Genomic DNA, 24009 nt, shown 5'->3' on the forward strand with positions numbered 1-24009 from the left:
TTTATTTTTGTAATTTTGGGGACCATAGAAGATCAAACTCAGGGCCTTATATATGCCTAAGCTCTACCACTGAGCCACATACCTAGCTCTGAAATTTTCCTCTTAAAGGATACCATTGGCTCCTAAAACATTATCAGTCTTTGTGATATATGTTTAAAACAAGTTGCCTTCCAAAAGAAGCAGCATCTTGTACAACAATTGTTGTATAAGAGTAATTTTGGGGGCCGGGAGTTTGGCCTAGTGGTAGAGTGCTTGCCTAACATGCACGAAGACCAGGGTTTGATTCCTCTGTACCCCACATACATAGCAAAAAGCCGGAAGTGGTAGAGTGCTAGCCTTGAGAAAGTCCAAGGACAGTGCTCAAGCCCTGAGCTCCAGCCCAGGACTGGCAAAAAAAAAAAAAAAAAAAAGAGTAATTTTGTAGGCTCTTGTGATTTCACAGGACCCATTCAATAAGCAATGTTTTCATAATAATGCTAACAGTTTGTTAGGCCTTTTCCTTTTCCTTTTTTGGTGGAACTGGGGTTTGAACTGAAAATTTTGAGCTTCCTATGCAGGCATTCTACCACTTGAGCCATGTGAGCCTTCTTGGTTTAGTTATTTTCAGGATAGGGTCTTATTTTGTCTATTCTATTCTTTCTATGCAAGTCCTGGGGCTTGAAATCAGGGCCTGGGTGCTGTCTCTGAGCTTTGTTGCTCAAGTTTAGAACTATAGCCCTATGGCTACAGCCCCACTTCCAATATCTTTTCTACCTGGCCTGGCTTTGAACCATGATCCTCAGATCTCAGCCTCCTGAGTAGCTAGGATTACAGGCATGAGCCACTGTGCCTGGCTAATATATCTCCCTCCCTCTTTCCCTCCCCTCCCCTCTCTTCCCCTCTCTTCCCCTCCCCTCCCCTCCCTCCCTCCCTCCCTCCCTCCCTCCCTTCCTTCCTTCCTTCCTTCCTTCTTCCTTCTTGCTGGTCTTGGGGCTTGACTCAGCCTAGGGTTGTCCTTAAGGTTCTTTTGCTCAGAGTTAGTATTCTACAACTTGAACCACAGTGCCAATTCTGGCTTTTTCCTGAATAAGAGTCTCAGAAACTCTGCCTGGGCTGGCCTTGAATTATGATTCTCAGATCTCAGCCTTATGAGTAGCTAGGATTGTAGGCATGAGGCTACTTGTGCCTGGAGTAGCTTATGTATATTGTATATTCTGCTTTGTTTTTGCCAGTCCTGGCCTTGGGCTCAGGGCCTAAGCACTGTCCTTGGGTTTTCTCAAAGCTAGAGTTCTACAACTTAAGCCACAGCACCACTTTTGGCTTTTTCCTATGTATATGGTACTGAGGAATTGAACTCAGGTGTTCGTGCATGCTAGGTAAACACTCTACCACTAGGCCAAACTCCCAGCCCCATATTCTGTTTTATTTTAATTAAAAAAAATTTTTTGTACCAAGGTTTGAACTCGGAGCTTCATACTTACGCAGTCCTCCAGCTCTAGGGTCTTCCATTTTTGCCATGAGTATCCTGAATTGAGAGTCTTCTATTTATGCTTCCCATGTAACTGATAGGACACCTGTACTTTGTACTCTTTCCAGCTTATTGATTGAGATAGGAGTCTTAACAACTTTTTTTTTGTTGTTTTTTTTTTTGTGGGTCATGGAACTTGAACTTGCCTGGGCACTGTCCCTCAGCTCTTCAGCTCAAGGCTACCACTCTACCCTTGAGCCAAGCCCCACTTCTCATTTTCTAGAGGTTAATTGGTGATAAGAGTCTCAGGTCCTTTTGTGCCTGGGCTGGCTTTGAACCTCGATCTCAGATCTCAGCCTGCTGAGGAACTAGGATTACAGGTGTGAGCTCCTATGCCTGGCTTAACTTTTATCTAAGCCCTAAATCAAGATCCTCCTGCTCTCTGCCTCCCAAGTAGCTGGGATTGTAGGAATGAACCACCATATCCAGCTTACTTTTGCACAAATAGTGACAAAATGTTAACCTTATGAGTCAAGGCCTTGGTGCCAAATTATATTCGTAATCATTAAACAACTACATACTGACTTAATAAAAAAAGTGTCAAAAGCCCAAGCCAAACAAAATACCAGTTTCACCTAAAGATACTTTTCCTGAAAGGTTAAATTAATAATTCTACCAAATCTCAGCCCTTGAAGGTACCCTATTTTTAATGTTCTCTGTGACAAAATGGGAAGGACAAAAAGGCACTTCTGAAGCCTGGTGCAGTGGCTCATACCTCTAATCCTAGCTTCTCCAGAGGCTGAGATCTGAGGATCAAGGTTCAAAGCCAGCCCAGGCACAAAAAGACCTGAGACTCTTGCCTCCAGTTAACCACTAGAAAACAGGAAGTGGGACTTGCTCAGAGGGTATGGCGGTAGCCTTGAGCTGAAGAGCTCAGGGACAGTGCCTAGGCCAAAGTCAAGCCCCATAACAAAACAAAAAAATGGCACTTCTGCTTTATCTGTTGTGTATCCAAGAATGGGGTGCCTTGAGGGGAACATTCTATGATAATTTTCATTTGAACTTTCTTTTAATTTTTATTTGAAAATAATTGGGAAACAAACTATAGTCATTTTTGTGTGGGAAATTTCTCAAAAAAGGTTGAGAGCCCATCCTAGCTGGGCACCGGTGGCTTACGCCTGTAATCCTAGCTTCTCTGGAGACTGAAATCTGAGGATCACAGTTCAAAGCCAGCCCAGGCAGGCAAGGCTGTGAAGACTCTTACCGCCAATAAACTACTGAGAAAAACCTGTAAGTGGTGCTGTGGGTCAAGCGGTAGAGTTCTAGCTTTGAGCACAGAGCCCAGGCCCTGAGTTGAGGACCCAGCACCAGCAAAAGGAGAGAAGGGATCGAGGGGAGAAAGGGGAGAGGAGGGAGAAGAGAAAGAGAGAGACAGAGACAGAGACACACAGAGACAGACAAACAGATAGATAGAAAGATAGAGGATGAGACAGAGAGACACAGAGAGAAGGCCCATTCTTTCAAGGAACATAATACTTCCTTGTTACCAGTGATAAAATATGGACATTTCAAGGGAATTTTATGAAGATACCAGTAAACTTTGTTGGTTTTTTTTTTTTTTTTTTGGTGGGTTATGAGGCTTGAACTCAGGGCCTGGGTGATGTTCCTGAGCCATTTTGTCCTCAAGATTTGTGCTCTACCACTTGAGCCATAATATTACTTCTGGGTTTTGACTGGTTAATTGGAAATAAGAGTCTCATGAGGACTTTTCTGCCTGGGCTGGTTTTGAACCATGATCCTCAGATCTCAGCCTCCTGAGTAGCTAGAAGTAGCTAGCTACTACTTAGTAGCTCATGAACTTTTTTGCCCTGGCTGGCTGGCTTCGAATTGTGATCCTCAGATTTCTAGGTCTTGTGTAGCTAGGATTACAGGTATAAACAATGAGTACCCAACCCAACAATTAACTACTAATTATTGCGTCTTAGGGCAGTATAGCTATAGTTATCTAAAAAAGCTACTGAAATATTCTTTCCAACCACAAATAAATTTTTAATCTGCATTTTTCTATTTCAATAGAAGACATGGGACTATAGCTGCCTTCTAAGCCAGATATTAAAAAGCATCAAGCATTACTATTCTTCCTGCTAATTTTTTTACTTTTGAATACATAATTAGTTTTTAATAGTCATTTTCATAAGGATATTTTCATCGTGTAAGTCCTGAGTTTACCTTGATTTTTAGGTGAGATAAGTATTTTATGTAACTCTTAGTTTTAATTAATTTAATGGACAACACCCTACGTAAGTAAAACCTTTCTGGAGTTCTCAGTGATTTTTAGGAGGGGAATGGGTTTCTAAGAGCAAACATTTGATTGCTGTTATTGATTATTAAACTTTCTAATCAGGACAAGTAGCTGGATATTGATCCTTTGGTACATTTAGAAGCAAAAAACCTGCCAGCAGAGCCAAATGACTACCAACAACAAATTTTCCTAAGGACAGCTTAATTTTTGTGGCTTAATTTTTATCCCCAAGTATACTTGATAGTTTTATGACATGCAAACTCCGCAATTGTAATCTCATTTCAGATAAAATAATTTTTTTTATTAGCTCAGTGAACTGAAGAAAGCCAGAAATGAGTGGTAATTGGTTTTTCTGATGACTCAGGATAAATTACCATGAGTTGGTAGGGGATTCATGTTACAAGTATGGCCTATTCAATTTTTTGTAGAAATTCTATTTGGAGCTTCTAGCAGTTTTGTTTCATTCTTTAAGAACATGAGCTTTGGTTTCATCTCTTTGTTATTTTCATGTCAAAGCACAATATTTTAGCTGGCAGAGATTACATTTGCTGGTAAATTCCCAAGACTCCTGAGGACTGGGCCCTGTCATTATTAGAGAAGCAGAGATTGCAGTCCTGAGCAAGGCTCTGTGGCCAGTCTGCCTCCCATTTCACTGCTGATTACCTACTGATGCCCTCACTGGCACCTACTTAGGTGAAAATGGAATTTGATGGTTATTTAACTTATTTAAGATAACTTGATATGAAAATTTTAATATCATTTCCTGGTATTCACCAAGCAAATGAGACCATTAGACTGGTAATCTATTCTATTCAATTGTACAGTTTGAAACAACAGTAACAACAACAGAAAACAAAAATTAATACCTTTTTACTGCTTTTTCAGTTGGGAGGGGAAAATGTATATGATCGCTCATATACACATAACACAAAATGCCTAAAGTTTAATATTGTTTTTAGGCAAGAGGAGGAGCGAGGCCGAGTGTACAACTACATGAATGCAGTTGAGAGAGATTTGGCAGCTTTAAGGCAAGGGATGGGACTGAGCAGACGGTCCTCGACTTCCTCAGAGCCAACTCCTACAGTAAAAACCCTCATCAAGTCCTTCGACAGCGCATCTCAAGGTAATTGCTTCCTTGTCTCCTGAGCCTTGGCCTGTGCTCCTACCACTTGCCGTGTGTTTCCTGGTCTTTGCCGTAGTCTCTCATCTTTTACATAGTATCAGACTTAATGAGTTAAATGCCAGATAAATTTTAATGGGGGAGTTAGAATCCTGTTCTGCTTCAGAAAACTTGGTCTCAGAGCTTACCATGTATCTTCTCAACTGCATCACACATATTATTATGATTTCCTTTTTATGCTGGTCCGAGACTTGAACTCAGGTCCTGGGTGCTCTCCCTCAGCCTCTTTCTGCTCAAGGCTAGCGCTCTACCACTTGAGCCACTGTTCCACATTAACATTTTTCTGAGTAGTTAATTGGAGATAAGAGCCTCACAGACTTTCTTCTCTGGCCTGGCTTCAAACGGCGATCATCAGATCTCAGCCTCCTGAATAGCTAGGATTACAGTGCAAGCCACCATGCCTGGCTTCTTATGTTTATTCAATCACTATGTCTAAAACTTCCTGATATACAACTTTAGCTCTAGGCCAAAGTGTGTGCGCGCACAGGCATGTACAGGCAAGTCAAGGCCTTGTGTTTTCTTGACTTTCTTGCTCAGGGTTAGTACAACCACTTGAGCCATTCCTCCAGTCTACCAGCTCAGCCTTTTGCTGCTTATTTTGGCCTCTCAGACTCCTCTGCCTGCACTTGCTTGAATTGTTCTCTGGATCTCAGTCTCCCGAGTAGGGTGTGTGTTACCAGTGTCCAGCATTTTCTTAGACATTGTATGTACAATATAAACCTTGTTCTCTAGCTTTCTGGACCCATGCATAAACAGATATGTATATTTAGAGACTTCTAAAATAAGAAGATCATGGCATTTACAGTTAAGTTATAATTGTGCAACTATTCAAAATATTAACAAGAAATCTTTAATGCAAACATGATATAATAAAGTATATCTAATTGACCCAGAAAAGAATTACAACAGAATTGAAAGTAGGAATTTAGACAAAGACTCTCTAGTGATTTTAGGAATGAATAATGAAACTGTTAAAGATTGTTCAGTAAAGGGAGAATAAGAGTAATAGAAAAGGTGAATTTGATAAAAATATACACATGAATGGAAATATCACACTGACGACCTTTTGTATAATTAATATATGCTAATAAGTAAAATAAAATAAAGCAGTCTAAGTGTTCATGTATTAGGTGAAAGGACAAACAGAATATACAGTAGAATAAATACCTCCTTAGTCATAAGGAGTAAAATTTTGCTATATGCTACCTTTGCAGTATTATACTCAGTGAAAAAAACCAGATATAACAGACCACATCGTTCATAGAAACAGAAAACAAGTTGTGATGGGCTGGGAGGGGTAGAAGGAAGTGACTACTTAGTAAGTATGGAGTTTCCTTTGGGGCTATTGAACCAAATAACTTTGAAGCTAGGTAGAAGTGATGGTTGTGTAATGTGGTGAGTATGCTAAATGCTAACTTCCTCTTGTGTGAATTTTATCTTCATGTATACAAATGCCTCTAAAATCATCAGTTCCAAGTATGGGTACTTGGCTGCATTAGAAGGTCCTCAGTGATTACTGCTTCATCTTGCCATGCTCTGTGATGGGCTTGAGTTTGTTTGTGTAGCTTGTTTTGAATTTAGCTCATCTGCAAATGAATGCTCATTTTGGTTTTTTTAAAATTACCTTGTTTTGGCAGCCATTACTAGAATCCAAGTATATAGAAATAAATAAGAGATACATAGTTGAATAGAGGAAGGTTGGCATATAAACACACACGTATCATCATTAAATACATATCAGGGAAAGATGTCAATTCTGCAGGAGGAAGTAAGGTAAGATGAACTGGAGTATACCATTCTTTAATATAATACACAATTGTTGAATATCTACAAAATGTCTGGCCTCTTATCTAAAGTACTTTTATGTGTATATATTCCTTCCTTTTTCCTTCCCTCCCTCCCTTCTCTTTCTTCCATGGTACTGGGTTTTGAACTCGGGCTTTGTACTTGCTAGGCAGGTGCTATAGGCCATTCCAGGCAATGCCTGCAGCCCATTGTCGGGGTCCTGCGTCCTCGGTCCCTCTCGACTAGTAGGAGGAATGGGGAAAAACACACCCCGACCAGGACGAGCCGTGAGAGGAGAGGGCCCACTGTCCCCCCGCACTCAGCATTCCTTCCCCAGAGCATGAACAGAGACGCCACGCAGCTTCATCAAGGCAGGAAAATCTCTCTCCAATAACCTCCCTCCTGAAGCAGTCCCTCCAGCTAATATACCCTCACTCTAGGTCCCAGCAGAGAGTGATAAACAATAACACATTTGTAACCAATTGTAATCAAGCCTTGCGCCCCTCCTCTTGCGCCTTGCCTTGTCTCAGCAGAAAGTTATTAGACATGGCGTTACTCGGCCCCCAACAGCCTATCTCTGTTTTTTGTTTTGTTTTGTTTTTTTGTGTCAGTCTTGGGGTTTGAACTCAGGGCCTGGGCACTGTCCCTAAGCTTCTTTTGCTCAAGGCTAGCACTCTACCACTTGTTCCTCAAGGTCATTTCTGGCTTTTTCTGTTTGTGTGGTACTAAGGAATCTGATCCATGGCTTCATGCATGCTAGGCAAGCACTCTGCCACTAAGCCACATTCCCAGCCTGTTTTTGTTTTTTCTTCTGGTTTGGGGGCTTGAACTTGGGTGCTGTCCCTGAGCTTTTCACCTTGAAGGTAGTACTTTACCAGATAAGCCACAGCTCTACTCTAGATTTTCGGTGGTTAACTGGAGATAAGAGTCTCACAAACTTTCCTGCCTGGACTGACTTGGAACTGCAATCCTCATTAGTCTCCTGAGTAGGCTTACAGGAATGAGCTACCAGTATCTTCATCTCTATATTTTATATGGGGTGTGTGTGTTGCTAGGGATTGAATCTAGTATCTTGATGGATGTTTCTCAGCAAGTACATAGTACCTTTGAGCTTCACCCCTCAGTCTTCTTTTTTTTTGTTGTTCATTCTTTTTTTTTTTTTTGCCAGTCCTGGGCTTGAGCTCAGGCCCTGAGCACTGTCCTTGGACTTTCTCAAGGTTAGAGCTCTATCACTTGAGCCTCAGCACCATTTCCGGCTTTTTTCTATGTATATGGTACCGAGGAATCGAACCCAGGTCTTCCTGCATGCTAGGCAAGCACTCTACAGGCCAAACTCCCGGCCCTTTTTTTTTTTTTTTTCTGGTTGGGTGTGGGGCTTGAACTCTGGGCCTGGGTGCTATCCCTGAGCTCTTCAGCTCAAGGCTATTGCCCTACCCCTGGAGCCACAGCACCACTTCTGGTTTCCTAGTGGTTAATTGGAGATAAGAGTTTCACAGTCTTTATTGCCATGGCTGGCTTTGAACCATGATCCTCAGATCTCAGCCTCCTGAGTAGCTAGGATTTACAGGCGTGAGCCACTGTGCCCGGCTCAGTCTTCTTTTTTTGAATATGTAAATTGCATTGGTTTATGGAGTTCTTTTCTAAAGTAATTAGCAGCACAAATGAAATACTGTCTTAGGGAGGCAGAGAGTTTACTGGTGGGAAGAGCACCTGTTGTGGAGGACATAGGTTGGACAGCTGAGATAGTAAGCAGCTAAGGCAGATGTGGGGAGAGAGTCAAGAGTATTGGCTTATCTAGTGAACCTTTCAATGGAGACCAGTTAAGAAAGCTTCTGTTCCACTGTGAAGTATGCATTTTTGACTTGTGTGTTACTTTTGTAGTACCAAACCCTGCTGCAGCTGCAATTCCTCGAACACCTCTGAGTCCAAGTCCTATGAAAACTCCGCCAGCAGCAGCTGTCTCCCCCATGCAGGTAAGGGCGAGGTGATGTAAAGTTAAATCTTCTTGGAAGATTCTGATTTTCTCAGAGAGGTACATGTGGGATTTGTTGCCTATGACTGGGTATTCTTCATGAAAGTAAACGTAAATAGTATTATTCTTCTAGGAAATGTAGATAACGTCTCTAAGAATATTTGCCGTTTCATCTTTTCTGCATTTCAAGATTTAGGGACTTAAGTTACTAAATAACTTAGACGTTTCAAAATTTAGTAACTTAAAATGCAAGTATCATATTAAAAATTGTTTTAAGGCTTTAAGAAGTTGTCCAAAAATGTTCAACGAGTCAGAGTTTGAGTGCAGTGCAGCTTGATCACTGTCGCTCCCTCTGTCGTTGTCCTCATCTTTTCCATAGTGAATATGATGACTGCTTTTGCCCACTCTTCCTGTCTCTGTTCATCTGACCCCCTTCTTCACACCCATAATGCTTCAGCTACCTGTATTTATTATTTAGACTGCTCATTTGTTGTTCAGAGAAGTTGAGCCATTGGAAACTTCCTCTAGGCATACCATACTGTAGTATGCTTGTGTATACATGTATATAACTCTGTATATATTTTCACATATGTTTAACACATATGAGAGAAAGAATAAGTCATTAAAACTTTTTCTAGATTCATCCATCTCCTTGCAAATGACATAATGTTCTTATAGGTGAGTAAAATTCCATTGTACATGTATATAACAGAAAGTGTGGCTGAGTAGAGTATTTCCACATGAGTGAGAGCAGCCAAAGTAAAAGTGCCCCAAACCTATTCAGTAGTCTGGGGTAGTCTTGGCCATATCTACTCTCTAAAACAATAGGGCATGGGAACATTCCCTTTTTAAATTGAGACTTTTGTGCTATGCTAAGTATTGGTCAATGATTTGTGAATGGACTCTTGGGGGTTGGTCTTGGGGCTTGAACTCTGGGCCTGAATGCTGTCCCTGAGCTCTTTAGCTCAAGGCTAGTCCTCTACCACTTGAGCCACAGCACCAGTTCAGTTTTTTTTGGTGGTTAATTAGAGAGAAGAGTCTCACAGACTTCAATGTCCAGACTGGCTTTGAGCCTCAATCCTCAGATCTCAGCCTCCTGAGTAGCTAGAATTATAAAGAATGAATCAACAGTGCCCAGTTATGATGCCATGCCTTAATTTAAAAGGAAAGCAAGGGAAATTCTATATACTCACTATAGTTTTAATGCTTTTTAAAGTATGTTTTCTGTTAATCAAATTTATCTAAGAACTAAAAAATACAAACCAAAGCAAAGGTGCCAAATAAAACAAGCTTCAAAGAAAGTGAAGTTTCTCTTAGTGGTTGTCATTTGAAAAATGTTTAAGTCCTAGGCATAATTTTGTGAACTTTTTATAAACACAGGTAGTAAACATGCCACTTCTATTGTTGGAAAAAAAAAACAGTTAACTACAAATTATTTTCAGTACCTTTTAAATATGCTATCAGATCCTACATATTTTTCAAATCTAACTATAACAATCAGTTGTTTGGGCAGGAGTGGGGGGCTGTTGAGTTTTGAATTCAGGACCCTAACTTGCCAGGCAGGTGTTCTACCACTTGAGCCACACACCCTAGCCCTTTATTTTGATTAGTTTTAAGATATGGTCTTGATTTGTGCCCAAGCCAGCAATGCTTTTTATGCATCTCACGTAGCTGGCATGACAGGTGTATGCCACTTGCTCTGCTGGTAGAAATGGAGCCTCACTTTCTACTGATGCTGGATTTGAACCAGTGCCCTCTTTTTCTCCTTCTGAGTAGCTAGGATTACAGGCATGAGCCACCATGATTTTTGTTGTTGTTGGTAGTGGTACTGGGGTTTGAACTCAGGACCTCATACTTGCTCACTAGGTGCTTTACCCCTTGTGTCATGCCCTCAGTTTTCAAAGCATAGCTCAAGCTATTTCATGATCCTTCTATCTCCTCTTCCCCCTCCTCTTCTTCCTCTTCCCCCTCCCTGTCCTTCTCCTTTCCCCCTCCCCTCCCCCTTTTTCCCCTCCTCCTCCTCCTCCTCCTCCTCCTCCTCCTCCTCCTCCTCCTCCTCCTCCTCCTTCTCCTTCTCCTTCTCCTTCTTCTTTATCAGCATGAGAATTTTCAAATGCATACATTCCCAGGCTTTATCCCAGTGAACCAGTCTCTGGGGACTAGAGCCTAAGGTTGGAATTGTTAGTTTTGTTAGAACTCCCTGGGTGGGAATTCTCTTTGGACCATGAGGGAGTCATTCTTAGAAACAAATAGAAAACTGGACAAAATGTAAGAATCAATTATTTTCAGACATTGTACAAGTCACAAAATTGTTATTCCTAGAAAAATGTTAGGTGATAGGAAAACCCTGCTATAGCACCTTTTCTTTGTTTGGTTTTGGTTTTGTTTTTCCTGTCCTGGGGCTTGAACTCAGGGCCTAGGCACTGTCCTTGGGCTTTCTCAAGGCTAGCACTTTACCACTTGAGCCACAGCACCACTTCCACCTTTTCTATGTATGTGGTACCGACGAATCCAACCCAAGTCTTCGTGCATGCTAGGCAAGCACTCTACTACTAGGCCTAACTCCTGGCCAATTGTTCTTTTTTTCTAGAGGCAATTTCCAGATGTTGGTGCATGGAGATGAGCTGTCTTAGAGCAGGGCAGAGGAGCTAGTCAGATCTAAGGAGACATAGACACAGGATCAGCTTTTTTTTGGATGGAAGTAGAGACAGTACTGGAGTTTTGACTTTATGCTTACTAGTCAAGTGCCTCTATTACTTGAACCACTTCCTAGCTCTTCCAGCTCTTTTTGCATTAGCCCTCACCTCCACCATGTTGTACTTTTCCCTAGACAATCCTTAGACTAAAATCCTCCTGCTTTTGTCTCTTGAGAAGCTGGATTATAGGTGTGAACCACCATTGTTAGCTTGTTTTTTTGAGATAGGATCTCACTAACTTTTTGTTCAGGGTGGCCTCAAACCATAATTCTCTTATCTCTGCCTTCCAAGTAGCTGGGAAAATTTAGAGCTTCGGTATAACAAAGGACATAGCTAGCAAGTTAAATAGCCCACAGAGTGGGAGATCTTCACTAGCCAAACAATAGACAAGGGCCTCATATATAAAATATACCTCTCAAAAACAAATCTGCAGCCGGGAGTTGGGCCTAGTGGTAGAGTGCTTGCCTAGTATGCATGAAGACCTAGGTTCGATTCCTCGGTAGCACATACATAGAAAAAAGCAAGAAGTGGTGCTGAGGCTCAAGTGGTAGAGTTCTAGCCTTGAGAAAGTCCAAGCCTAGGACTGTCAAAAAAAAAAAAAATCCTCAAAGAAACAACTATCCCATTGAAAGGTGGGCTAAAGACTTAAAGAGAGACTTCTCTGAATAGGAAATAAGAATGGCCTATAGACACATGAAGAAATGGTCAACATCTCTGGCCATAAAAGAAATGCAAATCAAAACAGCTTTGTGATTACACTTCACTCCAGTTAGAATGGCTATTATCAAGAAATGTAATAACAACAGATCCGGGTGGGGTTGTGGCCAGGAGGGATCGCTATTACACTGTTGGTGGGAGTATAAACTCGGTTCAACCACTATGGAAAGTAGTACGATGTTTCCTCAAAAGACTAAACATAGAGCTCCCCTATGACCCAGCAATTCCACTACTTGGCATTTACCCAAATGTCCAGAAACAAGGACATACTAAAGCCACTAGCACAACGATGTTCATTGCAGCACTATTTACCATAGCAAAGATATGGAACCAACCCAGATGCCCCTGAGTAAATGGATGGATCAAGATGTGGTTCTTTTTTTTTTTTTTTTGGCCAGTCCTGGGCTTGAGCACAGGGCCTGAGCACTGTCCTTGGACTTTCTCAAGGCTAGAGCTCTACCACTTGAGCCTCAGCACCACTTCTGGCTTTTTTCTATGTATGTGGTACTGAGGAATCGAACCCGGGTCTTCATGCATGCTAGGCAAGCACTTTAACCACTAGGCCAAACTCCCGGCCCTCAAAATGTGGTTCTTATACACAATGAAATTCTATGCTGCCATCAGAAAGAATGGTATCACCACATTCATAAGGAAATGGAAAGACCTGGAAAAAATCATATTAAGTGAAGTAAGCCAGATCCAAAGAAGCATAGGCTCCATGGCTTCCCCTCATTTGTAATAATTATTACACATCTAGGACTCTCCTAACAGAGGATCATAATCCTTCAAAACCTATCTACATATGGTCATATAGGATGAGACTAAATGAAATGAACTCTAGGTTAATGAAACAAGAGGTTTATCTTGGTGATTGCTGTTCTTAATGTACTATGTGAAGTTATTTCTTTTCTCTTTTTTCCCCCCACTTATGGCTAATCTCATGAGGTTACTGTATCTGAATTTATGTACTGTTATACTGAATATTCACTTATTTGTTTATTTGAAATAGGGAAGGGGAAAACAAGATGACTGGAGGGGGTGGAAGGAGGGAAAGGGGAACAAAAACATGAGAAGGAGTATCAAGGTTCAAGAAGTAACCCACTACCTGACAAATATAACTGTAACCCTTCTATACGTTATCCCAACAATAAAATACAAAAAAAAAGAAAAAGTAGAAGGAGAAGGAAGAGAAGAAAAAGGAAACACTAGAAATTTCAGGACAGAGTCCTTGCGGGGCAGGAGCTTCATAAAGAGAGGGTCCAGAAATCTGCATAGAATGCCAGGCATGTAGTCTCCATTTTAACCATGCCTCCAACCTGAGTGCCAGTCTATACAAGGGCAGACAAGAATAATTTACCAGGTATAGGAGCCTATCAGACAAATACTTTCATAGTTTACATAGGGCACGTAAGTATGTGAGTTCCTACCAGCAACAGAAGAGAAACTTCTTTGACTAGATGAGGCAATAAAAGTCAATGAGAGCATAGGGCCCTAGGTTCAAATTCTGGCACGAACATCAACCCAAAATAAATGACTTCAAGGGGATCAAGGATCAGGTACTTCGTAGTGATTTTCACCTCCTACTATTAACTCCTTAGTAATTGTTGACTAGACTTGATTTGTTTCTAATAAATGGCCTATGTCAGAAGTAGTGGAACATTACTTCTCAGAGGAGATTACGTATTTTCTTCCCTTCTTTTCCTTTCCCTCTTTCTCTTCCCTCCTCTCTTTTCCTCTGCTCTTCTTCCCTCCCTTTCTTTATTCCTTTCATAGTAGGAATTGAATTCCTAGCCTCACTTGAGCAATGCCCTATTCCTTTTAGTTGTTTTTCCCCCTTGTCTTTGAGATAGGGTCTTGCACTTTCCCCTATGATCCTTGGGCTATAATCCTTATACTTCTACCTCTTGAGTAGCTGGAATTACAGACAGACATACACCATGTCTGGCTCTTCTTGTATGTTTCTGCTGGGAATATGAAAAAAAAAAGTAGCTTTGAGTTAGGTAGATTTTTTTTTAAAGGCTGTGTAAAGGCTGAGGGAATAATGTTTGAGAAGAATCACAAAATGCTAAGTTTGTTATTGGTGTCAGTATCACTGGTGAGTATCTCAGCATAGTTCTGGAGATGAAGAGACTATTATACTGGGACAGTTTGGAGTTAATCAGTTGGTGGCAGAATTGAATTCTGTTTAAAATAAGAGCATGAATGACCAATAAAAGTATAATAGAAACATGTCTGCATTTTTATATGGATTTTTTTTTTTAAGTTTCGTGAATTGCCATTCGACAGATATTTTAAGAATTCTCTTTACCTGGGAGCATAGTCTAGTGGTAGAGTGCTTGCTTAGCATGTACAAAGACCTGGGTTTGATTCCTTGGTACCACAGAAAAAAGCCAGAAGTGGTACTGTGGCTCAAGTGATAGAGTGCTAGCCTTGAGGAATGCCTAAAGACAGTGCTCAGGCCCTGAATCCAAGCCTTGGGACTGGCAAAAAAAAAGAAAAGAAAAGAGAAAGAAAGAAAGAAAGGAATCTCTTTAAATAATGTAATCATTATCAGAATACCAGTAAGTAGTCAGGGTCTGGAAGGAAAGGTGGTTGTAACTGTAAAAGGACCATGAAAAAAATCCTTATGGTGACAAAAAAGTTCTGTATCTTGACTGTCAGTATCCTGTGGTTTTTTTGTTTGTTTGTTTGTTTTCCGTGCTAGTCCTGGGGCTTGAACTCAGGGCGGCCTGGGTACATTGTCCTTGAGCTTCTTTTGCTCGAGGCTAGTACTCTATCACTTGAGCCACAGCATCACTTCTGGCTTTTTCTGTTTATGTGGCACTGAGGAATTGAATCCAGGGCTTCATATTTCTGTGGCAAGCACTGTACCACCAAGCCACATTCCCTACAGTGTTAAGTTGTAGACTTACAAGTCTGTAGACTTATAAGATGTTACTATTGGGGAAAGCTAAGTGAAGAGAATATGGAATTCTGTGTCATTACTTATAGCTATATGTAAATCTATATTCAGCTCATAATACTGAAGTTTTAAAAAGTTTGTTAATCTCATTGTGTACCTATTGCATATGAATGTTACAACATTACTATAGCAGTACAGGAATTAGGCAAATTTGTTTTATCTTTGCAACATTTTTTTTGCACGTGAGTCTCTGTACTGGATTTTACCTAACGTTGCACTATTTATCTTACAATTTCAGAGGCATTCCATAAGTGGACCAATCGCAGCATCCAAGCCCCTAACAGCCTTGTCAGATAAGAGACCAAACTATGGGGAAATCCCTGTTCAAGGTATAACTAAAAAAATGTCAAACTTTTTCACTTTGTTTTGTTAGTTTTCAGATTCGTCTGGCTGCCTTGGCTAATAATTGACTAATGATTGGTATATATCTGGAGAAGAAGTTTACTAATATGTCTAGTGCTGTCCTAGATCAATCCCTGTCTCAGAAAACAATAATAATAGAAGGAAATAACACTGTATGTCTTAATTACAAGTGAGGAAATGTCTTACTGTTAATGAATATAGTATTTACTACTCTCTGAGGCTGATTATTTTTGTTACAGGGTTTTTCTATGTAGCCCAGGCCACACAGGGTCTTCTCTTAGGAAACTTTCCAAGGAAACAGTGAAAGGCTTAGAAGCTTTCCTTCCCTCCTTTATATCCTGTCTTCTGGTTAGATCCTCACAGGATTTACATGGGAAGAGAGGCACAAAGTTACACAGAACTCCTCAGATGCATCCTGACCTACCTCTTAGCCTCTGTGATAATGGCCCTAATCTGTAAATCACCTGTACTGGAATCAGACTTCCACCCTGACAGTCAGCTCCTCACCCCTCTTCAGTGAGGTCTTTAAGTGGCATTGTAATATTGTGAATATGTCGCAGGGAACCTATTCCTGTACTGAGCTCACATTCTAGTCTTACTATTTGTCACTTTGTTATATTCTCTGTGATTAATTGCTTTGTTCACTGATGTGTCCTCTGCCCCTGTAGAAGTCAATGGGCTCTTGTTAAACAACCAAAGTAAGTGAACAAAAGAACAGTTAAAGCCTTTGAAGTGTTTAGTACTACTATTTTATCCCATAATAAGTGTCCAGTGTCAGATTTTATTAATTACATCTGTGAATTTAGTAGCATGAAGGGCTGATGAGTCTTAATAGACTACAAGTAAAAGATTTTAAGCATCTGAGTACTGTAGAATTTGTTTATTTATTTATTTTTGCCAGTCCTGGGGACTGAACTCAGGGCCTGAGCACTGTCCTTGGGCTTTCTCAAGAACCCTACCACTCGAGCCATATCATCCCTTCTGGCTTTTTCTATATATGTGGTACCTAGGAATTGAACTCGGGTTTTCGTGCATGCTAGGCAAGCAGTCTACCACTAGGCCAAACTCCCAGCCCATATTTAAATTTTTTAATATCTTTTAAGTAGTTGCAAAGAGGAAGTACCATTTAACAAAGCAGTTTATGAATACAACTCACTTTGATCAACATTCTCACTTTCCTTCTATACACCCCTTTCCTCTTGGATGTACCCATTTCCTGGTGTTGATTTTGCTGTGTTTTGACTTAGTCTTTCTAACTGCCAACAAATTGTTGTAAGGAAGTATCCACACAGGTTGTGTCCTAAGCTATATGCATTGAGGGCAGAGATGGAAACCAGTGGTTCAGGGAGTACATGCATCCTGACCTGAGGATAAAGCCAGCCTTCCTACCTGAAATCCATGCTATTGTGGTAAGGGCAGGTGCCAGGCAAGCCATGGATTGTGGGGGTATGTGTACCCCTGGACTGATGCCCTCCAGCTTTGGTTAACTAGCTTGCCACCATTGTGTGGTGCTGGCCCGGAAATGCCTGGTAGGAGGGATCCTATCTAGGTGATCCTGAGACACTAAGAGGTACCAAATTCTCAGGTCCCAGGTGACCTTTGAGGGGGATAAGAAATAGCTCGTGGCCTTACCAGCCTGTACCACCTGTCCCTTACTACCTCTTCACCCTCCACTGCTTCCTTCTAGATGATCTGGTTTGGGATGTCACAGAGTGAGAATTACTAGGGAAGACCCATCTCTGGCATTGCTCAAGTATACTTGCGTCACTTCTTTAAATACGAGATCTTAGACATCTCGGACTATGGGCTTCTAGGAAAGGGAGCTTGGAAATTCCATTGTCATAAGCCTCCCCCTGGGGCTCTTAAGAAAGCATCAGCTTGGGAATCTGAGCAAAAAATTAAAACAGTTTAGTGTTTTCTGGCTTTTGTGGATAATAAGGGTAGAAGTTCTGTGGGCCACAGTTACTGAAAACAAACTTAAAAGTCTTAAAGTTCTGTTACCGGACCTTTTTTTTTTTTATTACCTGGAGATTCATTGACAGGGCGGTTGGGCATGGAGCGTGTGCTGGAGCTGTGCTAGTGCTGTTCCTGTTCTCTCTCCAGACTCTTCTAATGAAGTTTAGTTGGAACATTGTAAATAAAGGATTCAGGGCGACGCTGGGTGAAGTTTTATGTGGAAGTTGTTGATACAGTGATCTTTTAAACAGTAATTTGAAAAATGACTACCTACAAAACAAGCAAATGAGTTGTGGCCCTACAAAGCAAATGATTCCTGGTCATAAAAGCCATTGTGGTGACTGTAACTGTGACAAGAAGAATAGGATTTCTGAGTTCTGTCTTAAGCTGCTTTTCTTTGTCTTGGCATCTTTTTTTTTTTTTTCGTTTATTTTATGCTAAATATTTCTGTGCCATAAGTTTTTGTTTCTTCAGCTTTTTTTTTTTTTTCTGCGCTATCTTATTCTTTTTTTTTTTTTTTTTGCCAGTCCTGGGCTTGAGCTCAGGGCCTGAGCACTGTCCTTGGACTTTCTCAAGGTCAGAGCTCTACCACTTGAGCCTCAGCACCACTTCTGGCTTTTTTCTATGTATGTGGTACCGAGGAATCGAACCCAGGTATTCATGCATGCTAGGCAAGCACTTTAACCACTAGGCCAAACTCCTGGTCCCTATCTTTTTCTTCTGTGCAACTTCCTCTTCTAGTTTAGGAACAATGTGCTCCTTTTCAGGAAGGCTCTGAGATCTCATTGTGGCAGGGAGCTCATGAATGGGTGAATCCCACCATGGCCTCTGTATACTTGGTGGTACAGTGTGGGTGCTTTTTTCACCCTGGGTGTGTTCAGTGACCATGGAGTCTTGTCTAAACCCTTCAGTTTGGCATTACTTTCTACAGTACTAGGCATGTGTAACAGAACTTCAGCACTCTTGTTGAGCTACTGACTCTTGTCTGCGTCCAGCCCCACTCTTTGGCCTGAGCACACCCGCCATCTCCGCTGTTAACATCAGATCAGCACATGTTGCTTCTTTAAAGTGACATCTTTCAGGAGCTTGGTGGCTTTTCCAGTATGCATAGCCTTGATAGTCTGGGCTGTTTCTTTGGTGTTCTTTTTTTTTTTTTCTGCCAGTCCTCGGGCTTGAATTCAGGGCCTGGACACTGTCCTTGGGCTTTACTCAAGGCTATCGCTCTACCACTTGAGCCACACCACCACTTCCAGCTTTTTCTGTGTATGTGGTACTGAAGAATTGAATCCAGGTCTTCATGCATGCATGATAGGTAAGCACTCTACTACTAGGCCACACTCCTGGCCCTCTCTGGTGGTTTTTTGGTTTGTTTTTTTTTTTTGCACCACACTTGGGGCTTGAACTTGGGACCTGGGCACTGTCCTTGCAATTTCTCAAAACTAGTGTTATACCCCTTAAGCCACAGCACCACTTGTGGTTTTTTTCTGTGTATGTGGTGCCAAGGAATTGAACCCCGGTCTTTGGGCAAGCTAGGCAGATACTCTACCTCAAGGCTACACTCCTGGCCCACCTGTCTGGTGTTCTTAAAGTAAACATGAATACTGGAACCTCTTGACTTACATGACTTTGTGGGGGTTTTGGGTCTAGAGAGTAGTGAACCATTTCCGCAGGTCACCTCAGGCTAGGAAGAGCAGCATAATTTTTTAAAAACATGTTACATAATTTTTATTTTGAAAGTTTCATTGGAACTACTGAAATGTAAAAGGTGCTATCTCTTATTCTACTTAACACTTAAATCTCTAGTTTTTCTAGATAGTATTTTACTATGTGTGTGAATGTGTATGTTTATATTATATGTCAGCATGCCTGAATGGATGCTAGTTGCAAGAATACTCTCAAGCTCAACAAATAAAAATCTTATTATTAATGGACCGTTAGGTACTCTTGCGCTCCCTCCCCCCCTCATACAGATATACCCTCAGGCAACAGAGGTAGCTTCCTGACAAAAGAGCTAGAAAGGCCTTTACTTTCCCACTTACTCTGGAATTTGGAGGCCTGCAGTATTCAGCAATTGGTATCTGGATGAAGAGCTTGTGATTACCTGATGTCATTGTGGTATTACTGTCACATCTCTCATCAGCTTAGATCATTGCTGAATAATGGTATTTCAGTTACCTATAGATCATTTAATAATGGATTAATTAATAATGATGGAAGCTGGGCACTGGTGGCTCATACCTGTAATCCTAGCTACTCAGGAGGCTGAGATCTGAGGATCACTGTTCAAAGCCAGCCTGGGCACAAAAAAGTCCATGAAACTCATATCTGCAATTAACTGCCAGAAAACCGGAAGTGGTACTGTAGCTCAAGTGGTAGATAGCCTTGAGCTGAAGAGCTCAGGGACAGCGCCCGAGCCCAGTTCAAGCCCCATGTCCAACAAAAAAGAAAAAATAAACAAAACATGGGAACTATCATTTAATAATGGAAATCCCCCCAGTAGAAGTTGTTTAGTCCACATGTACCCATCAATTATGCGGGTATGTTTTCCATTCCTATAATTGTATCTTTTCCAGTATGACATATAAATGAAATTGTGTAACATGCAGTCTTTTAAGTTAGTCTTCTCTCAGCAATATGCATATGTTTTGTTCTTATTGGGAAGGGTGTTTTATAAGTAAAGATAGTCCTTTGTCTTCTATGTCCTTACTGATTTTATGCTAACTCCTTCTATTTAGATATTGTATATTGAGCCCTCCAAGTATTTTACTTTTCAGTTCTACCAATGTTTACTTTGATTCTCTTAAAGTTTTTTTTAACCTTTTTTTTTTGTAAAGCTGATGTACAGAGGGGTTACAGTTACATAAGTAACATAAGTATGGTAATAAACAGTGCTACCCCTGCCTTGTTTTGTTTTGTTTGGTTGTTGTTTTAAAGCTTTTTTTTTTTTTTGCCTAGTCCCGGGGCTTGAACTCAGGGGTCTAGGCAATATCCCTGAGCTAATTTTTTTCAACGCTAGAACTGTGTCACTTGAGTCACAGCGCCACTTGTGGCTTTTTCCATTTATGGATACTGATGAATGGAACCCAGGGCTTCATGCATGCTAGGAATGTGGCACAGGCATGATTATTGGTACTAGAGCTTAAACTCAGGATCTGGGTACTATTCCTTAGCTTTTTGGGTCTACTACTTGAGCCATGCCTCCATTTCAAGGCCCTTTGCTTGAATTGGAAATGAGATTCTCACACACTTTTCTGCCAGGATCCTCAGATTTCTTGAGTAGCTAGTAACTACAAGCTCTAGGCTTCTTTTTCCCCTCTCCCCATCCTGAAGCAGGGTTTGACCTCAGAAACTTGAGTTTCTTGGCAGGTGCTCTACTATTCAAGCCCAGCTCTAGGCCATTCGCCTTCTTCCCCTCTCCCTCCTCCCTGTACTGAGGATTTTGTTTACTCAGCTCACTTGCTCAGGGATGCTCCACAACTTCAGCCCATACCTTCAGTTCACCTTTTTGCTGGTTATTTTTTAGAGTCTCAAGATTTTTTTTTTCCTGGTATGATTTGTAACTGAAATTCTCCAAATCTTAGACCATGTAATATCTAGGATTATAGTCATTAGCCACTAGCACCTAGCTCATTCCTTTTTAATATATTTATTGATATGGTTAGACTAAAATTTATCTTATTGATAAAGGTTTTCTATTTGACTTGTTTCTTTTCTTTTTCTCTCTTCTCTTGGGTTCATTGACCTATTTTTCCCCTTTCTCTATTTTACCTTCTCTGTCAACTTATTATTCATATACTTGCTTTTTATTAGTGGTTGCCTTGGCCTTACTTAGGCCACACAACTTTTGGTTGAAGGAAGCTGTTTGATGAAGTATAGGATGTTTAGTGGTATCCCTGTCCTCTATGTACTGAAGGATATTGCCCACTAGGATGCCAGGGGCATCCAGTGTTCTCAGCTGTACCAACCAAAAACACCTCCATATGCTATGTCCCCAGGGGATTGACAAAGAAATTGCAAGTACAAGAGAAAATGAACTAGGCCATCCTAACTAACCTTGTATATTTTCTTACCTTTACCACTAGGTACTTTAACTAGGTACTTTAACGTATTAATCACAATTATTTAAATGCCCTGTCAGATAGTTCCAACATTTGTATCACACACACACACACACACAACACACACACACAGTGTCTTACAGTGTCTTATTGTAGTGAGATGGCTATGTTTGACTTCCCCACTCTTTGTTTCTGGTTTTTTGTTTTTGTTTTGGTATGGGGTGGTGGATATTACCATGCAGCCCAGATCTGAATGACTAGATTGCAGGCAAGCCAGCCTTTTCTTGCTTGTTGTATTTTTATAATTGTTTGTTGAAAGTGAATATCTTAATAGATTAATTTGTGCCTTTTGCTAGACACTTCCCTTCTGGCCTTTAGCTGTGGGATGTTTGAAATGGTCTGCTCAAGAGATGGACCAAGGTGGAGTTTTGTTGTTGCTGTGATTGTCTTCAATGTAGACTGAGTTTCTATTTCTTCTAGTAATACTTTGAATTTCAAGTGGGAACTGGATTTTCATAAGGTATTTCTCAATATTGGTTCCAATTTCAGCTTTCCATTGTCTTTTGAATTGTATTTCAGGGATCATCTATCTTATATTCTTGGAACTCTTTTACTGAGATTTCTTATTTCATTATAGTTTTCAACCTTGATCATATTTACAGGGAAGTGGAGATATGGCTTACATGATAGAGTGCCAGCGTTGGATGGAAAAAGCTAAGTGAAAGCTTGAGGCCCTGAAGTCAGGCCCCAGAAACAGCACCCCCCACCCCTACAAATCCTTTTTGACTAATATTAACATGTGAGCTATTTTCACTTAGCAGACCATGAGTAGCAGGCGTGGTCATGTTATCTCTAGCTGTCTATCTGAAGTAAGTAGAATTTATCTGTGTTTAGATGTGTCTGTTTATGTCTCTCTTTTTTTCTTTTTCTCTCTCTCCCAGCTCCTCTCAGATCAGTACTGTTGAACTCAAGAGTCTTGAGCTTACTTGGCAGACAGGCTACTACTTGAGCCATGACTGCAACCCTTTTTTGCTTTGATTATTATTGTTTTATGTTTTTGCCAGTCTTGGGTCTTGAACTCAGGGCCTGGGCACTGTCTTTGGGCTTTCTCAAGGGTAGAGCTCTACAACTTGAGTCATAGCACCACTTTTAGTTTTTCCTGGGTATGTGGTACTGAGGAATCGAACCCAAGGCTTTGTGTATGCTAGGCATACACTCTACCATTAGACCATGCTCCCAGCCTGATACTTTGGTTATTTTTGAGATAGTGTTTGTTTGTTTATTTGCTTTGACTAATTTGGATTGTGATCTTCCTCCTTATACTTTCCTCCTAACTGGTAAACAGATATGTGCCACCGTACCCAGCTTTTTCTTGGAAAGTAGGGAGATAGAGGAACTCACTACTTTTTGCCTGGGCTGGCCTCTCAGACCAGGATACAAAACTTCTTGAGTAGCTGAGATTGTAGGTGTGAACTGTAGCATCCAGTATGGTTTATATCTTTATCTGAACTTTGAGTCTTATTATCTCTCTGAAAATTTTCAGATATGTTTAGTCTTACATTATTGATTGTCCTCTTTTTTCTATACCTTCAATTTACTGGCTCCCTTCTATCATTTAAAAATACTCATATCCTGGGCTGGGAATGTGGCTTAGTGGTAGAGTGCTTCCCTGGCATTTATGAAGCCCTGGGTTTGATTGATCAGTACCACATAAATGGAAAAAGTCAGAAGTAGTGCTGTGGCTCAAATGGTAGAATGGTAGGCTTAAGCAAAAAGAAGCTCAGGGATAGGGCCCAGGCCCTGAGTTCAAGCCCTAAGACTGGTCCAAAAGAAAAGTTCATATCTTGCTGGGTTGATGGCTTATGCCTATATCCCTAGCTACTTAGGAGGCTGAGATCTTAAGAGTAGGGTTCAAAACCAGCCCTGGCAGGAAAGACTTTGAGACTCTTATCTCCAATTAGAGACACACACATACACACACACATACACACACACACACACTCACGCACACAGGCTTATATCTTTATTATGTCAAGAAAAAAAATGGGTGTAGTTCTTGTCTGAAATCTCAGAATTCAGGAAATTGAGGCAGGAAGGATCATGACTTCAAGACCAGTCCAAGGTACCTAGGAAGGCCCAGTCTCAAGGACTAAAGCAAAAGGGTGGGAGGTGGGGGGCTCGGGAGTTTGGCCTAGTAGTAGAGTGCTTGCCTAGCATGAACAAAGACCCAGGTTCAATTCCTCAGTACCACATACATAGAAAAAAGCCAGAAGTGGTGCTGTGGCTCAAGTGGTAGAGCTCTAGACTTGAGAAAGTCCAAGGACAGTGCTCAGGTCCTGAGCTCAAGTCCAGGACTGGCGCGCGCGCGCGCACACACACACACACACACACACACACACACACACACACACACACACACACACACACACACACACACACACACACACACACACAGGAATAGGGAAACTACCACCTATTACATATCCTTTGTCCATGTTATATACCCTTGTACAATTTATCTCCTCATCTTTCCCATCTCCCTTATTAGTCACCCTATTCTGATCTTACTTT

General features: G+C 41.1%; 1 protein-coding gene across 1 annotated transcript in view; it reads left to right on the forward strand.

The window, feature by feature from the left end:
• Specc1l (sperm antigen with calponin homology and coiled-coil domains 1 like) overlaps positions 1-24009 on the forward strand; it is a 143298-nt gene that overhangs the window by 66614 nt on the left and 52675 nt on the right. The window contains exons 8-10 of the mRNA XM_090320687.1: positions 4709-4872; positions 8596-8687; positions 15300-15390. Coding sequence (XP_090176813.1) covers positions 4709-4872; positions 8596-8687; positions 15300-15390 — 347 coding nt within the window. The remainder of the gene's footprint in view (positions 1-4708; positions 4873-8595; positions 8688-15299; positions 15391-24009) is intronic.

Source organism: Megascapheus bottae, chromosome 28 (genome assembly GCF_031878675.1).
Source record: "Megascapheus bottae isolate mThoBot1 chromosome 28, mThoBot2.hap1, whole genome shotgun sequence".
NCBI lineage: Eukaryota > Metazoa > Chordata > Mammalia > Rodentia > Geomyidae > Megascapheus > Megascapheus bottae.